This window comes from Emys orbicularis, chromosome 3 (genome assembly GCF_028017835.1).
Source record: "Emys orbicularis isolate rEmyOrb1 chromosome 3, rEmyOrb1.hap1, whole genome shotgun sequence".
NCBI classification, from domain to species: Eukaryota; Metazoa; Chordata; order Testudines; family Emydidae; genus Emys; species Emys orbicularis.
The window spans coordinates 1,649,333-1,667,443 of record NC_088685.1 but is presented as its reverse complement, the minus strand read 5'-3'; the positions used below and the strand labels follow the sequence as shown (position 1 = coordinate 1,667,443).

The 18,111-nt window shown below is 49.5% G+C and overlaps 1 protein-coding gene across 1 annotated transcript in view; it reads right to left on the bottom strand.

Annotated features, from left to right (window-relative positions):
* The window catches only part of TMEM214 (transmembrane protein 214), a 33,485-nt gene extending 17,694 nt beyond the window's left edge, over positions 1-15,791 (bottom strand). The window contains exons 1-5 of the mRNA XM_065401206.1: positions 15,656-15,791; positions 14,262-14,467; positions 10,449-10,599; positions 4,870-5,004; positions 3,224-3,306 (exon numbers count right to left, since the gene is read on the bottom strand). Of these exons, the coding sequence (XP_065257278.1) occupies positions 3,224-3,306; positions 4,870-5,004; positions 10,449-10,599; positions 14,262-14,467; positions 15,656-15,791 (711 nt within the window). The remainder of the gene's footprint in view (positions 1-3,223; positions 3,307-4,869; positions 5,005-10,448; positions 10,600-14,261; positions 14,468-15,655) is intronic.
* Between the last annotated feature and the right edge of the window lie 2,320 nt (positions 15,792-18,111).

Sequence of the window (18,111 nt, the reverse complement as noted above, 5' to 3'; positions counted from 1 at the left end):
GGAGCTGCGACTCGATCGCAGGGGAGTGAATAAAAAAGAATTTCAAAGTAAAAAACCAAAATTAAGTGGGTTAACACCTAGAATTGATGCATTAACACATGGAGTTGCCCAAAACCAGTTAACTGCAGCAAAAAAGGGCACTCCTGCAATCCATTTGGCATGCACACAAAAGCAACAGACACTGGGGGAACAAATTCAGGTTTTACAAGAGCAGGTAACTACCCCCACGCTCCTCTCAAAGCCAGGATAAAAACCAGGGGTGCAGTTCCCAACTGTGCTGGTTCCCAACGGCTTTGACCCACAGAACCACACTCCGCGCTCGTATCTAAAAATTTAATCTTCTTTCTCAAATATTTTTAATCGGTTAAGTTTTTTCCTTTATATCCTTCCTCAGTTTGCTAAACTCGCTGCTGCCGCCTGTACTTTCAAATACACCTCTATCTCGATATAACGCTGTCCTCAGGAGCCAAAAAATCTTACCTCGTTATGGGTGAAACCGCGTTATATCGAACTTGCTTTGATCCACCGGAGTGCGCAGCCCCGCCCCCCCGGAGCACTGCTTTACCGCGTTATAGCCGAATTTGTGTTATATTGGGTCGCGTTATATCGAGGTAGCTGTGTACCTTGATAGAGTTAATCTCTCTTGGCTCAGGTCTCGCTACCTTCCTAGGTTGCTCTTCACTCCCCGCTTTCCCCCGCCTCTCCTCACTTCAGCTCTCTGTCTCTGTTTTAAAAGTCAAAAGTTATAGTTTTTACAGAAACCTCCAAAAGATAAAGCAACTGAAAACAGAACAAAACAAGAAAAAAAGAAAACAAGATAAAAACTTTACTTTAAATAAATCCAATAAATTAATTATTTTAACCCTTCAGGAATGCAACAGCTGGAATTATTCCTAACTTTCTTGAAGATATGGTTATCTGATACCAAGGATTTATGGTTCAGGGCCTCATTGATTACAGGCAGAATAACTGATGCTTCTTAGGTGATGCCTAGTCAACGAATGTGGGAATTTTCTGTAATGTTTTTATGATCCATGTGCCAGCTTCGGCAGCCCTGTGAACATGGTACTGCTATCCACTGAGGCCTGGTCTAACCTTCCTCAACGTAACGACGTCGCTCAGGGGTGTGCAAAATCCACCTCCGAGTGACACAGCTAAGGCAACCTAACCACAGGGTGGACACAGTTAAGGCGACCTAACCCTCGGTGTAGATGCGGCTAGGGCAACAGAAGGATGCTTCCATCAACTGAGCTACTGCTGCTCGGGGAGACAGATACGTCAACGGAATCACCCGTTCTGCGGCTGCTGCAGTATGGCTACAGTGCGGCAGCTGTGCCACTGTCACGCCCGTAGTGCAGGCATTGCCTAGCTGGAAGCAGACTCTTCACAAGGACTCGCTCCAATCCACACGTGTGACTGGAGAATCTGGAAGGCTCAATGGAGCAGCAGAGAAGAAAAGACCTAAGCTGGAAACCAAAGAGGGAGTCAGGTGTGGACAGACATCTCTCAAGGGGGTCTGCTGGGACAGAGACAGAGAACAGAGCAATCCTACCCTGCCAGGAGCAGCGGCAAGAGACCACTGGTTTTCCCCAGTATCCTAGTTCTCGCAAGCAGGTGCATGGCACATGAGCCGTGAGAGAGAGAAGCTCACACAGCCCCAGGACGCAATATGCCTGACTCTGCTGTTAGTGCCATAATCCCCTCACTTTTCTAAACACACTTACATTCAGAAAAAAGGTCCAGCTCAAACGCCTGTCAGCCTGTTTGTTGCCGATACAGGGCCTCAGCAAGCTCCCCCGGCCACTGTGCAGCACGGGGACCTGGGGCAGACAGCTGCATCCCAAAGGGAAACCGAGCGAGTCACTGTGGAGGCCTGGGGGTTGGATTTTTTAACATTCATTAAAGAAACTGCCTGTTCCACAGTGGCTCACAGAAACCTTCAGAGCCAGGCCAAAGAGCAATTTTATGGAGGGACAAAGGGGGGAAGCTCATAGCATCCAGCTAACTCCAGGTTTTCCAGGGTGTGGCCTTCCAGCACTCAGCTGTGCCATCCAATTCTCACAGGTGGGGCCCCATCCACTCCCGCCTTTTCTTCTTCTTAAAACAAACCATGAGAGGTCACATAAAAGTGAAACTGTGGTTTGGTCTGGATCACAGGAACACAGGGTTCAAACTATAATGGGCCAGAAAAGCAGCGTCACAGCACAATGGGATAGCACAAGACGGAGCCACAGCCCAGGGCACAACCGTAGTGACCGCGTGGCCCACGTGCCAAAGTCAGTGGCGTTCGTTTGCTTTGAATGAGTGCGATATTAAAAAAGTGGATCTCATCTCATCACTAATTAACACCAATAAGCAAAGCTAATGGGTAAACTTCCTTCTTCACTCTCTCTGGCCCACAGACAAGAGTGCAGTGCCCTCTAACAGGGAAACAGGTTACTAGACAGGAATGAGATTCTTCAAGGGAGTGGCACAATGTGGTACCTGTATTTACTGGAGCTCTGCGTGTCTGGGCAGGAGCACTGACATCCACCTGTTTATGGTGGGCTATTTCTACCCTCTGGAAACTTTCCGACCACGTCCCTTTCGGGAAGGCAGCTGTCAGGAATATACTCTATCTCAGTAGCTCTCAACCTTTCCAAACAACCGTACCCCCTTCAGGAGTCTGGTTTGTCTTTTGTACCCCCAAGTTTCACCTCACTTTAAAAACTACTTGCTTACAAAATCAGACATGAAAATACAAAAGTGTGTCAGCACACTAGTACTGACAAATTACTTACTTTCTCGCTGTTACCATACAATTATAAAACAAATCGATTGGAATATAAATACTGTACTTACATGTCGGTGTATAGTGTATATAGAGCAGTAGAAACAAGTCAGTGTCTGTAAGAAATTTTAGTTTGTACTGACTTCGCTAGTGCTTTTTATGTAGCCCGTTGAAAAACTAGGCAATCTCTAGATGAGTTGATGTACCCCCTGGAAGAGTTCTGCGTACCCCTGGTTGAGACCCACAGCTCTATCTGAATTAGCCATCAGTATGTTCTATGCATGCCGGTCAGCACAAGGCACGTGGCTCTCTCCACTAAGCTAAGCAGATCCCTTGTGGCTCACGAAGCACGAGATCTTTCTGAAGGACCGGCCGGACCCGCTGGGTAGGGGGGAATCGCTGTTCGGTTTTACAAGCAGGCCAGCCTAGTAGCTGGACACACATTCCGCTCACCTTGCCCAGATTCACTGTTGCCATTTTAGGCTTGTCCAACACCACTGCCTGTATGCAGATCCGGTATCCATGCAGCGACTCCCCTGCAAAACACGCCACACCAGACTCAGACTAAGCGGGAGTCCCAGCAGCTGGAGGTTATGTTGCTTTTAAATACATCTCCCCCCTCCCCCCCCCCCAATGTCCAAAAATGGAAGGGTTACCCCCCCATCCGCCGCCAAACAGCACGCCCAGCTGGGTTCACACAACCCGCTCCCTGTCCAGCAGCACTCGCTCTCTCTCACCCACTAAGCCTTTCATAACAGAGGTGGGGTTCCGCATAATGCTTTGGGGTCCGCTTCCTTCTGAGCCACTCTCCTTGCTTTCCATTCCCATTCTGGGTCCCTCCCTCTGATCTCAGCGGTGCTGTGAGCACACACCTGCCTCTGCTAGATGGGAAGCAGTCCCACCCCAGGAGATAATCACCCCCACTGTGGTGATCCCCAGCAGCCCCTGCCCACCCACTCCACAATGGAGTCACCAATAGCTTCTCCAGGCAGAAAAACCTCCTGCCTAGCCCAGGCTTCCAAGGAATGCAGAGGTGGCTGCTGCTGGCTCCCAGACAGATTCTGCCTCGGGGTAACTCAGTGGAGGAGCCTGGGGCTAACCCCACCCTGGTTTAAATGAAAAAGGGAGACGGGGGAGGGGAGCAGGAAGACAGTGGCCGGCGATGGTTATGAGAAGCAGCTCATTCATTCCTTACTGCTTCACTATGATCACGAGTCGTGCACACTGCAGCACTGAACCTGTGGCAGCTCCCTGTGAATTAAAAAGTGAAGGTGGAAGCAGCACAGGAAGCGCCTTCCGATTGTGGGATCAGCACATGACTGGAATGGCTCTGCTAAAATGATCAGCAGTGAAATAGTTAATGTTAGTATTTATGTTATCTTTAGGTTTCAGAGTCAACACTCGTTGAGACAAATGAGGCAATTCACACCTCTCAGAGCTATTGTTTCAGGCAGCCCACAGATGTACAAATCGACAGCATCAGTTCACACGCTGGTCACATGTTCTCGGTTTTCTTATTTAAACAACAGCTCAGGTTCTGGATCTGTTGGCCGGGGAGGGGGATGGATGGACGGACGGACTGGGACTGCAGCAAACTTTGCAGCCACAAGACACGCAGCCCCCCAGCAATGACGGCGTGCACACTGCACGCATCATATAATGATCACTCTAGGCTTGCTTTTGAAAGCTTTGGCGTGTGCCAAAAATACAAGGGAAAAAAGGGGCTGGGAGGCGGGTATTTTCTGGGAGGCGTTCTCAGCTCAGAAATTCCCTCCCTGCCACGGTCCAATAGAGCCCAAATCTAAGCTGCAACTATCAGAAATGCAAATCAATCAGACTAGGTTTCCCCCCATTCCAGTCGGCACGCTTTACCATACAAGCTGTTAGGATGGCTGCTAGTGATAAACAGAAATACACAGAGAGATTCCTGTAGCTTCAAAACCTTCCTCAGCCCCAGAATGTCTCAAACCTACTAGCTCTAGGCTGGGCCTGTGAATGAGCTTCTTGCACGAGCAGCTCTTGGAACAACAGAACACAGGCAGTGCCTGTAGCCTAGAGATCCACTGAACTGACCGGGCTCTGGTCCAATTGGCTCTTACCAGGAGTTTTGTCCAGCTCTTGCAACATCGTATAAATACAGTGATCGAAGAAGAGATCCAGCACGCTGGAGGCTTTCACTAGCAGGGACTTGATGATGCTTCTCAGCTCCTTGTTCACGAGACTGTAGGGGTAATCTGGAGCCAGAAGAACACACAAGTGTGAGGGAATTTCATGGGCCCACATTAACGCATGCTACTATCAAAGCTTGCAAGTGGCTTCAAGGAAACATTGCAATCCCAGACCATGTGCAATGCAGGGTCAACAAGCAACTCTTATTCTCAGTTATGCCAGAGTACGTGTGCGGAGTTTAGAAATAAAAAGATTATTTTCTAATTGCTGGTTTCACCGGAGTGACGTGGGATTTGGGGGAAAAAACCTTGCAGTTCTGCCTCTGTCTTCTAATCTACAGGAACGAGTGCTGCATTCAGAACCTCGGTGGTTTGGCAATGCATAAAGCAGAAGAGACTCCTGCAAATAATCTCTTTACAATTGTCCCTTTCAAGACGGATGAACAGAGACCTTTGTATTCAGATTCTTGCTTGCAGGTAGACGTGAACCACCAATGGAGCAAGTCATGCTGGCCTGTGATTAAATCCCAGGCATCAGCGGTGCTCCAGCAGTGGGTTAGCAAGGACCACAGGGGTTCTTAAACTGCAGGTGGGAATCCGCTGGGGGGTCACAAGTATATGCACAAAACAGAGAGCAACTGCTATAAACTAGATCACTTCAATCTAGCGTTTCAGAAAGTTACACACACCTTTCCATCGCAATGTAGTGCATTTACTTCAAAAAGTACTGTAAACATATAACGCAGCAACCATTGTTCCTAAACAAAAGATACGTTTGTAGTATCACCACCTTCAGGAAGCTGGACTCTGATCATTGTGGTATCGTGCGCGCAGGTTTGTTGTTTTGAGACTAAAAAGGTGGGACTGAGACAACATTAGAGGGCTTGACTGTTCAGCAGCTGAAGAGCTGCATTAAACCGCAGACCAATCAGAACACTGAGAACAGCAAAAAATGTCATTTATAATGTAACAGTCAGCCACACAGGCGGGGCGGTGCTGGGGGGGAGCCCTTGCAGGGGCAATAGCCACTCCAAATCTGCCTTAGCCCCCCCCACCCGGAGCCAACCTTCCCAGCACACATGTCAAACGTTGCACAGAAGTAAGGGTGGCATGGCATGGCATTGCCACCCTTACTTCTGCAGTCCTGCACTACTGCTGCTGGTGGCAGCGCTGCCTTCAGAGCTGGGCATCCAGCCAGCAGCCACCGCTCTCCAGCCACCTAGCTCTGAAGGCAGCACGCTGCTCCTGGCCCCTGGCCGTGGCGTGGCTTTCAGAGCTGGGAGGCTGTGAAAAGTGATTAACAAACATACACATATCACTTTTCACAGCAGACTTCGCGCCCCATTGCCACCCTTACTTCTGCGCTGCTGCTGGCTGGCGGCGGGACTGCCTTCAGAGCTGCCCGGCTCTGTAGCTGCGCCTCCGTCAGCAGCAGCGCAGAAGTTAAGGTAGTAATGGGGCGCGAAGTCTGCTGTGAAAAGTGATATCGACAAAGTTTCTTTGTGTCCTCCCCAGTATTAAACAGTAACTATTGAACAAATTAACGTTCATCCTTTAACAATCATTCAATAAAAAATGTGTTTTAGTCTTAATTTAAAAGCAGTGAGAAAATGTAAATTCATTTTGAACAGGGTTATAAATTTAGCATTTAAAATAGTGTTAAATATAAAAAGATGTTTTTAATTTATCAGAGGAGTCGCAATCAGAGGCTTGCTGTTTGAAAGGGGTTGCCAATACAAAAAGTTTGAGGACCACGGCCATGCAGGAACTTTGCTGCCCAATTTTAGAACCACAGGTGAGAAAATGTAGGCTCTTGTGGAGCAGGTAGGATTAAGGAAAGTCACTGATTTGTCAGTCCTCTGCCATGTGCGAAGACAGTGACTTTTTAACTGGCGTATATAGACATCGAATTACAGAAGGATACAAAATGAAGCACATGCCCCATGCTTTATCTGCACAGTCACAGATGAGGTTTAGGATTCTGTTCCACCCTCAAGGTACACAAAAGCCTACTTTTTAAATGAAAAATATCTCGTTCTGTATAACGTGCGCACACGCAAAGTACCTGGAACAGACGGGCGCCAGCACACGGCTCATATGCAGAGTGAGCTTTCAAATCCAAAGATTAAAATTCAGTGGCTGCTTGGAAACCAGTCTCCAGGTTTCCTCTGCTGGCTGCTGAACTAGCAGTAGCCACTATCAAAAATGTTGTGCAAGCCTAGCATAGATAAAGCCAAAGTCAACATGTTCAGCACTTCGCTCCTTTAGCCCTCGGATGCCTATATTCCAAGGCCAGAAGGGACCATGGGGACCATCCAGTCCAGTGGTCCCCACACCTTTTACGCCGTGCCGCTCCTTACCGCTGTCCATGCTCCCCTCACACACCCCGGGAGCCTTGCTTGGGAGCCAGGGCTAGCAACACGACTGTTGGCGGAGCCGGTGGTGGGTGGGGGCCAACGGTCGGAGGGGGGCGAGGGAGCCAGGGCTGCTCCCTCCCCCCATGGGGGTTGGCCTGGGCTCTGCCACTTCCCCCAATGTTCCCCTGCACCCCCTTAAACATTCCTCCCCTCCCTCCAGCGGGGTGCACCCCACAGTTTGGGGACCACTGATCTAGTCTGACCTCCTGAGAACTTCAAAAATAATTCCTAGAGCCTATCTTAATTTAAAAATTGTCAGTGATGGAGAATCCACCACAGCCCTTGGTAAGTTGTTCCACTGGTTAATTACTCTCCCTGTTAAACATTTACCTTATTGCCAGTCTGAATTTGTCTAGCTTCAACCTCTATCCATTGGATCTTTCTCTGCTAGACTGAAGAGCCCATTATCAACTATTTGTTCCCCATGTAAATACTTACAGACTGATCAAGTCATCCCTTAACCTTCGCTTTACTAAGCTAAATAGATGGAGCTCCTTGAGTCTATCATTATAAGGCAGGTTTTCTAATCCTTTAATCATATTCATGGCTCTTCTGACCCCTCTCCAAATTATCAACATCCTTCTTGAACTGTGGGCACCAAAACTGGACACAGTACTCCAGCAGCAGTCACGCTAATGCCAAATACAGAGGTCAAATAACCTCTCTGCTCCTACTGGAGATTTACATTTATGCATCCCAGGATCACATTAGCTCTTTTGGCCCCAGCGTCACACTGGGAGATCATGTTCAGCTGATTATAGGTAATATGTAAAAATGGCTTGCATTCTTCTTACTAGATGTATACATTTAGCCATATTAAAACACACATTGTTTTGGTAAACTGGGTGCAAGCAGAGACCCAGATAGCTCTGAATCAGGGACCTGTCCCCTTCAATATTTACCACCTCCCCGTTTTGGGGTCATCTGCAAACTTTATCTGGGATGATTTTATGTTTTCTTCTAGGTCACTGATAAAAAGGTTAAAGAGCGTACAGCCTAGAACTGATCCCAGCAGGATCCCCCACTAGAAACACACCTCATTTACAATTACATTTTGAGACCTATCTGTGAGCCAGTTTTGAATCCATTTAATGTGTGCAGTGTTCATTTTATATCATTCTAGTTTTTTAATCAAAATGTTATGGGGTGCCATCAAATGCCTATAGAGAAGTCTAAGTAGATTATCTCAACACTATTACATTGATCAAATAAATTTGTTATCTCATAAAAAAAAGATGTTAAGTTAGTTTGACAGGGTTGATCTTCATACACCCATGTTGCTTTGCACTAATTAGATTACCCTATTAATAGTCTCGTATCAGCTGCTCCATTATCTTGCCAGGGATCAATGTCAGCCTGACAGGCCTATAGTTACCTGGGTCATCCCGTTTACCCTTTCAAAACTGGCACATCAGCAGCCTTTTGTCAATCTTCTGGAACTTCCCCAGGGCTCCAAGACTTATTGAAAAATCAACATGAATGGCCCAGCTCTTTCCAAACTCTTGGATGCAAGTCATCAAGACCCACTGATTTAAAAGAGTCTAACTTTAGTAGCTGCTGTTTAACATCCTCCAGAGATGCCAGTGGAATGGAAAGAGTGCTAGCATCACCATATGATGAGACTGTACCATATGTCTTTTCCCCAAATACAGAATAGAAATATTTATTGAATAGTTTTGTCTCTTCTGCATTATTATTGATAATTCTACCATTTCCATTGAGTAGTGGACCAATACCATTGTCAGGATTCTTTTTGTTCCTAATATATTTAAAAAACTCCTTATTGTCCTGAACTCTGCAGCCATAGATTTCTCCTTGTGTCCCTTGGCTTCCCTGATCAAAATTTTTCTACAATTTTTAACTTCTGATTTATATTCATTACTGTCAACTTACCCTTTCTTCTATTTGTTATATATATATTTTTATAGCTGCCTTCACTTCCCCTCTAAACCAGATCTTTTTTTTTTATCAGCACGACCTTCTTCCTCGATTGTGAGATTGTGCCTTTGGAGGCATCTAGTCAGGTGTCCTTAAATGATTCCCAATTATCATTCACATTTTTCTGATTAAACTCTTCCTCCCAGCTGATCTGGCTCATAATGGTTTTCAGCTTTGTGAAATTGGCCCTATTAAAGCACCAAATATGTATATTACTGGTCTGGACTTTATGCTGGTTGTGCATTATAAATGACCAAGTCATGATCACTTGTACCTAAGCTACCATTAATTTTTAGTTCTGTGATCAGTTCCTCTCTATCTGTTAGGATGAGGTCTAATGTAGAATTTCTTTCCCTGGGTTGGCTGCAACTTTCTGGGTTAGGAAATTGTCATCTGTACTGTTGACTACTGGCAGCATGAGACCTCCCACATGTGTCATTCAAACTAAAGTCCCCCGTGATTATGCACCTTTTTTCCCTACACATTATAGACAGGTGCATAAGGAAGCTGACATCCGGTTCCCTGCTGCGATTTGATGGTCTGTAGCAGACACCAACTAATACCCCATCTTGTGCTCTCACCCGCCAGGACCACGATCTGTGTCTGTGAGGGACAACAGAACTACAACCCTGATGAGGGCTGGTTTTCTTTAGCATATTGTGTATTAACTCAACCTCAGGTTCAAGATTTTTCCTCGGTGACGTAAATATGCAAGGACAAAAATAGGAGCAGGTTTGTAAGGAAGGGATCAATTTGGGTTTAAAATGAGACCTGAATCTTAGAGTTACAGTTAGAAAGTTTCCTTATGGTGATGATTAGATGACTAGCTATTAAGCAGATTGGCTAATTTTAAGCACCATGTCACGCAGACCTGCTCTGAGCAGAGTGGTAAAAATGCCTGAGTTCTGTTTACACCACAGGTTCCACCACCGCAACCCCTTTTCTGAATGCACCCGTGCGTGTTGAGTTATGGGCCCATTTTTGCCTAGCTCAAGGGTGCATCAGAACTGACCAAGCTGTCTGTGTTAGCAGGCTGGCATCAGTGTTTGTAACGCAGCATGCAAGAGCAGAGCATCGCTATCAGGATGAGGTTTTACTGCCCTCATGCCACTCAAGCATTTCACACCAGACAGTTTGATATTTAGAGTCACTGACCAGGAGTATGCTGGCTGAGCGTGGGGTCACTCCGAGGGGTCTGCAGCTTGTAGTTTAGATATCCAGCCAGGTCTTTAACCCACACAGATGGGTTCTCAGGAAACACGTTCTGACTTTTATCCAGCTCCTTCTGAAGTTCTGTCAAATCAAGCTGTAAAAGACACACCAAGAACATGGTATAAAATCTCAGTCAGATTCAGAGAACTGCTCTGAAACCTAACTACCCTCGGTATGGAAAAGCGAGATCTGAAATATAAGTTAGTTCAGGAAGATTGTGTAAAAAGACAGCTGAACTAAATTTCCATCTGTACTGGTGCAAAAAGAGCCCTGCATTTCCAAAACAGGACATACAGGCTTCCTAGAGCCGCAACCATCACTGCTCCCCGGACTCGCCAATCCTTTGCATCATGACATGAATAACAGCAATTGTATTGACACACAAGATCTGGTTTTGTTTTTTTATATAGAAACTATCAAAACCAGTGAAGCCCAGTGCTGAGGGCGAAGAGAAGAATAAAAAATATGCAGGGACCTGACCACGTGTCCAGAACTGAACAGATTTTTATAGCAAGACTGAAGTCAGTAAAGCAAATAAAAATAAAACACTGTTCTAAACTGAAAAGACTACGCAGAACTTGCCCCTTCTTGCTCCCCAGGAATATGAAAGTCAGAGCTGGTGACTAAAATATGTTTTCACCACCTTATGCACCTGTTAGCACTAGCAAGCCAACAGCTGAAAGGGAGTCACAGCTGGACCCGACTATTTCTTGCAGCAACAGAACTATTTGCTACGTTTCAATTACAAGGCCAATTGGTTCAATTTGTGCATCCCCACCAACTGGCAAGGGGAAAAACAGGGGTTACCAAAGGCATAATCTGAAGATAATGAGATAGCATGTAGCTGCATTTTCCCTAGCAGTCTGAGAGTCAACCATGCTGAGTTGTACACACTTACCACTATGCACAACCGCGTTTGTATCAGAATCAGTGCACTTTGGGGCGTCAACCTGCACAGAGACCTAGAGGTAGGAAATGACTTGATAGCAAGATCCCTTGCTTGTCTGAACGACCCAAAACCAGCACACTGGGCCAATAACTAGTCTACTTCAAGATACGTTCGTACCATTGTCACCCTCTACCTATTTGGCACATCTTGTTTTAAAATTAGATTGGAAGCTCGTCAAGGCAGGGGCCATCTCTTGCTATATCTGTAAACACACCCAAAGCCAGGAGGGCCTGTTTGCCTGGAAACATTACTGGATCACTGTGCAACAACTGAACGTCTAGTCCACTGCACCCTCAGGGACCAGCCATGTACGCTTCCTAACTTCTATTCTAAAAGCCAGGTTATTTATCCCCTTCCACACTCATTCGGTTTGGATTGCTCTTTTTAACGCCTAACTTCTATCCTTCTTGTAAAACACAAACACAATTAACACTGACGCACAAGGTGAATTTGGCTTAAACCGGAAATTGAATGTAAATGGTAACGTCCTTCTCCAACAGAAATGTAACAGATACCCCTATGATGAGCATGGAGTAAGAACCTAGATTAAAGAGAAGGAACTGAATACAGGAGCCCAGCAGACAGCTGGTGTACCAGGTCTGCATTACGTCATGACAAATTTCAATGTAATCCTTGTTTGTTTGGCTTTTCTAAGAGAGTCAGTCTACACTCAGGTACCACGCCAATGGCAGGCAGACAAACATTGTAGCAGGTTTACTTAGAACATGTAAAGCTCACACCAGCTGAACTGCAGCCCATTTCATCAGGAGGCATGATAAACAAGATGTGAGAGAACATTCTCAGCAGTGAAGCCTTCGCAGAGTTCCTCCCAGAGAGCATGAGAAGCGGGCAGAAAAGAAGCCAGTGCTTCCTTTCTAGCCTGCTGGGGTCTGAAGGGACTTTCCTGCCTGCAGGAGCAGAAGGAGCAACACAACTTCAAATGCCTGTCGCAAAGGAGAAAAACAGAACTAATTCTTGCAATCGCGTTTCTGCCAACCAAGTGACAAGATCATTCGCGCCACTCACGCAGCAGTCAACAGGATTGGGATTATTAGTAGTCATTACTGGGATTATAGTAGCACCCAGGAGCCCCAGTCATGGGCCAGACCCCCATTGGCCTAGGCGCTGTACGAACATAGAACAAAAAGAAAGTCCCAGCTTGGGCTTTGGCCAGTCATAGCACCAAGGTGTTTGTGTTTTTTAAAAAGGAAGACAAGTTTCACTTCAAATAATCAACGTGACCTCCAAGAATGGCACTAGACACACCAAGGCAGTAGCCGGGAGTGCCCCCATCTCATCTCATTTGCACTGGGAGCACTGGAATGATGATACTGGGTCAGAGACAGTACACTCCCTATCCTATTTTTCTCATCAAGATTTAAAAATGTTATTAAAGCTAATGTTAAAATTATATAATGCACAGCTTAAGAGTGTCTGTACATCCGGGCATAGTGCTTAAATTACCCAAAAGAACAAAGGTTGGTTTAAAAGTCATACAATACATATAGTATATTAAAACTCCAAAGAGGCCCTACTGCTTTGCAGAGACGCTTATTCAGACAGTGCAACGGTGAACCGCAAAATACCAGTTTGGCTCAGAGGACTAGGGCATGTCAAAGGCAGCAGCCTCTGAAATCTGAACTCTAGGAAGAGGTAAGATGAGCACTTTCCAGAACTGGTGCAGAAGGGAATGCTGCTCCTCAAGGCACATGTGTAGTCTGGGCATCACAATCTGCTCCACTAGTCTGGACGAGCAAACTCTTACAGCTCTGAAACCATCACAGTCAGTATCCGAGTCCCCAGGGTGGAAGAGCAACAGAGAGAACAGCACAGGAGGCGGGAGGTCAGAAACCTTCACATTTTAGTGTACTCGGTTTTTACATTCTGCTGCTCCCATCCAGTTGAAATTACTAGCTAGCTCTTCCGAGAGCTGTTTTCTCTTTACATCCTCTGACCTTTCTTATTCCTGTGAGATCACAGAACTTCTCTTTAGAGACACGTTTCTCCACTCATCATTTTCCCTTACATGATGCTTTTAGCCCCCTGCCTTCTTCCTGATCCCTTTTCACCACCTTGCTTTTCTTAAGACGAGCTTTACAGATTTCTACAACACGGCACGTGCCCACCCTGGTCTTTCACATGGAGGTGCAAACCCTGGAGATAACAGGTCCCAGCATGCAGTGTTCCAGGATGGTGAACTGCTTGCTGAGAACTGTCAGCGTCACCACCCTATTTTCTCCTATAAATGGAACAAAATCTCAGTCCCAGTGCACCATCTTGCTCCCATACCCAACACATACCCCTCCAAACCTGCCTAAGGGCTCAGTTCTTCCGTGCAACCTGCCACTGTAGCACACATTAGTCAAATGCCTTCCTCACCCCAACCCAAACAGTGGGTAGTAAAAGTAAGATGGAAAGGGGGGGAAATGAAGAGAACACTTTCCTACGGATCTTCCAGTGCATCTTTCCTCATCAGTGTTTGAATTTTGGAAGCTAAGAACCTCAAGCAAAGGACTAAATTTTTGTGTCAGACAGCACTGAGCAATTAGCTGGCGTTTAATTACACTAATGCATACATCTCTGACAGCTCTATTTTACGCAAATGAAGTGCCGCTCTTCAGCTTCTGAAACATTAACATTGGGGTTGGAGACTACGGGCACCCTATGCTCTGCGGCAGCTCTGGGTCTGGCTTCTTGGGACATCACCAGGATGAGTTAAGATGAGCAGGCCCATCTATAAACTCCTGACTGCTGATGCACTGCTCTTCACGGCCTTCTGCTTCAGTAATAGGAGGTATAAAACTCACAGCTTTCAGTGCATCCTCCAGCGTTCGGAATTTGCCGTGCTTGAGTCCTGCATCGACTGCAGTTGACTTTTTAGCATTTTTCCCCATGTTCTGTTTTTTGTGATGCTGCTCAGGGGCAGGGGCTGGAGGCACTTGCTCTTTGTTCTGCTTCTTCACAGTTTTCTCAAACCCCAGCTCAAAGATGGTGTCTGATGTAGTGATAGGTGCTAGAAATAACAAAAACAGAGGGAAGTGATCAGTTTGGCTGAGACAGTAAAGGCAGCTCAAGTAGAAGCAGATGTACTGGGATGAAGCCCATCACCTAAAAAAGACCCCATCAAAAAGCAAATCCAGTATTAAGTGAATAAAACTTTTATGAGTCAGGGACTACAGCTCCTTAACAACCCACTATCTCCCTTGTACAGAGGCTTGGCACTGCAGTCAGTCTCCTTCCCTCCAGGCTGAGCCCTGGGCAGCAGGATCCGCTGCAAGGCAAGTGACCATTTAATATAAGGAAGCATGCATCTCTCCCACCCACTCACCCACCCACATGGGGGCTGGGGCAGGATTCAGACCCTCACCAGGCGTTGCTGGCATGCCCATCACTGCGGTACCCAGAGGCCAGTCTCATGGACAACCAGGCCCTGTGGAGAGCTGTGCGCTGTGGTGGTGGACCCATGGCAGAACAAATCCTCCCTCAAATCCTATGGGAACAGTTACCCCAGAGCATTCGCCCTCCTGCACCCACGGCCGCCTCCCAGCCCGGCTCGCAGGCGGCACCAGCTCTGAGCCCCAGGGCCTGCCTCTGCTCTCACTTACAGGGCGTGGTGCTGAGCCCCCCAATGCAGGCTCTGGCCCCGCTCCCCCGCCCGGGGGTCTGAGCCCCGCACCTCCCTGGGGGGCCGAGCCCCACTCCCCGCCCACCCGCACCCCATGGGGGGCTGAGCCCCACTCCCCCGGGGGGCCGAGTCCTGCACCACTGCGGGGCCGAGCCCCGCTCCCCCGCCCCATGGGGGGCCGAGCCCCACTCCCCACCCGCCCGCACCCCATGGGGGGCTGAGCCCCACTCCCCCGGGGGGCCGAGTCCTGCACCACTGGGGGGCCGAGCCCCGCTCCCCCGCCCCATGAGGGGCTGAGCCCCACTCCCCCGGGGGGGGGGCCCGAGTCCCGCACCACTGGGGGGCTGAGCCCCGCTCCCCCGCCCCATGGGGGGCTGAGCCCCACTCCCCCGGGGGGGGCCGAGTCCCGCACCACTGGGGGGCTGAGCCCCGCTCCCCCGCCCCATGGGGGGCTGAGCCCCACTCCCCCGCGGGGCCGAGTCCCGCACCACTGGGGGGGCCGGGGCCGACTCCCCCCCCCGCGGGGCCGAGCCCGACTCGCCCGCACCCCCCGGTCTTCGCCCCGCCCCCACTCACAGGCCGAAGGCAACAGGCGGCCGCTGTTGGCCTCCTGCAGCGCCCTGCGCCCGGCAGCGCCCCCCGCGGGCCGCCGGCCCCGGCCCCTGCGCACCAGCTCCCAGCGCCCCGCGCCGACCGGGCCCACCGAGGCCATGGGGCCGCCCGTCACCGCGCGCCGCGCCCGCCGAGTCAGCGCGCAGCCAGGGCGCGCGCCCGCGGCAGGCAGGCAGCGGGTGGGGGCGCGCGCCAGGGCCCGCGCGGATTGGCCTCCGGCGCGGGGCGCCGCGCTCGCTCTGCCACGTCTCTGCCCCGCCCCCCCCGGCCTCGCTCACGGGGACCAATCGGGGCCGAGCGGCGGCTGTCTCCGCTTGGGAGGGGCCACTCCCTCCCCGACTCCCCCCCACCGCCGGCCCAACCCTTCCTCCCTCAGACAGCCCAGAGCCCCTCCCCCCACTCCCACCCACCTCAGACAGCCCAGAGCCCCTCCCTCCAGAGATCCCCCACAGAGCCCCTCCCCCACCTCAGACATCCCCTCCCCCCTCTCCCACCCACCTCAGACAGCCCAGAGCCCCTCCCTCCAGAGACCCCTCCCCCACTCCCACCCACTTCAGACCCCCTCCCCCCCAGAGACCCCTCCCCCACTCCTACCCACCTCAGACAGCCCAGAGACCACTCCCCCAGAGCCCCTCCTTCACTTCAGACAGGCCAGAGCCCCTCCCCCCATTCCCACCCACCTCAGACAGCCCAGAGCCCCTCCCCCCCAGAGTCCCTCCCCCACTCCCACCTTCTCCCCTCAGATAGCCCAGAGCCCCTCCCCTCACTCTCGCCCACCCCCACATTCCCAGTCCCCCTCCCCTCAGAGCCCCTCATTGCCACCCACTCCCACACCCTCAGTCCCCCCACCTAGCTCCCCTCACTCCCACCCACCCACCCATTGATCTCCCTACCCCCGCACACCCAGCAACCCCCCCCTCGCCTTCAGCTTGCTCCTCCCCCCAGTACCCCTCACATACGCACCCCTTCCCCCCTCAAGTTTCAGCCCTGACCCTCCCCTTCAATGATCCCCTGTGTCCCATCCTCCACCTGCTCCCCCTCATTGACCGCCCAGCTCTAATCCTTCTCCCTGGACACCCCCCCCCATCTCCTCCCCTTGCACTCCCTGTGGCCCTTCCCCACCTCAGCTCTCCCCCTGCCCGTGGGGGCACTGTTGGCTCAGGTGGGGCTGTGCCCCTGCTGGGGGAAGTCAGGGCCCGAATGCCTACGCTCACTAACTCGCCCATGGTATTTGGCACAAGAGCAAGGAGCCAGCCAGAATCTGGTCTGGCCAGTCTTTCTCTGTGAGCTGGCATCTAGGTCCAGTCTTGATTTAAAGACTTCAGGAGATGGAGAATCCACTGCCCTTCCTAGGTACATTTTTCCAGTGGTTACTTCCCTGCACTGTTAAAAATCTGCACCTTGTTCCAAGTATGAATGTGTTTAGGTTCAGATTTCAGAGCGGAGCCGTGTTAGTCTGTATCAGCAAAAACAAGGAGGAGTCCTTGTGGCCCCGTAGAGACTAACACATTTATTTGGGCATAAGCTTTCGTGGGCTAGAACCCACTTCATCAGCTGCATGGACTGGAAAATACAGTAGAGGGATAAATACAGAGCACATGAAAAGATGGGAGCAAGAAAGACAACTCCCATCTTTTCATGTGCTCTGTATTTATACCTGCTACTGTATTTTCAGTTCAAGCCTCATGGAGTGGGTGAGATCCCCCCCTCTTTCTCTCTCTGTTTTCCTTTCTACCTTAGGTATTAGCCTTTAATCATGTATGTTATGTTGGTTTAGCTCTCCTTGTGTAGTTATCACTATTATTCAATAAATAACTTTTATGGTTAAGTTGGTTGCTTCTCTCTCTCTTGCTGAACTTTACTCTTTTGTGATTTTAGCTTCCCCCATTCACTCTACAGCAACGCTTCTTTTACCTAAGCTAAGGATCCCTGCAGCGCCCAAAATACTGTGGGGTTTGCTCATCGAGTAGGTTACTGCCAGTACAATTGTGTTGGGGGAGTGGGGATAGGGACGTGCTGAATCTGGGACGCATAAGGGTAACAGCTTGAAAGTGCTGCTTGACCCAGTCCATGGAGCCCAGGGGCATATAAGGAGAGACAGCTTGAAAGTGCTGCTTCATCCAGCCCAGTGAGTCCAGAGACATATAAGGGGTCAGCTTGACAGTGCTGATTGACCCGGTCCGCTCAGACTTGCTCTGTTAATGTACGTGTGGGTGGGTGGGTGTTCATCTGGTTCTGGGGCTGGAGAAACCCAGCCCTAGGGAACCTAGGTCCTGCAGGGTAGCTCCATTGGGAGGGGACTTGCAGAAAGGAGAAGTAGAGCTCCATATAAAAACACAAATGACACAAGCAGTACATGGATAGAATTACAGAATCCCCTTCCCCAGAAGAGTAACCCGAATAAATGAACATACCCCAAA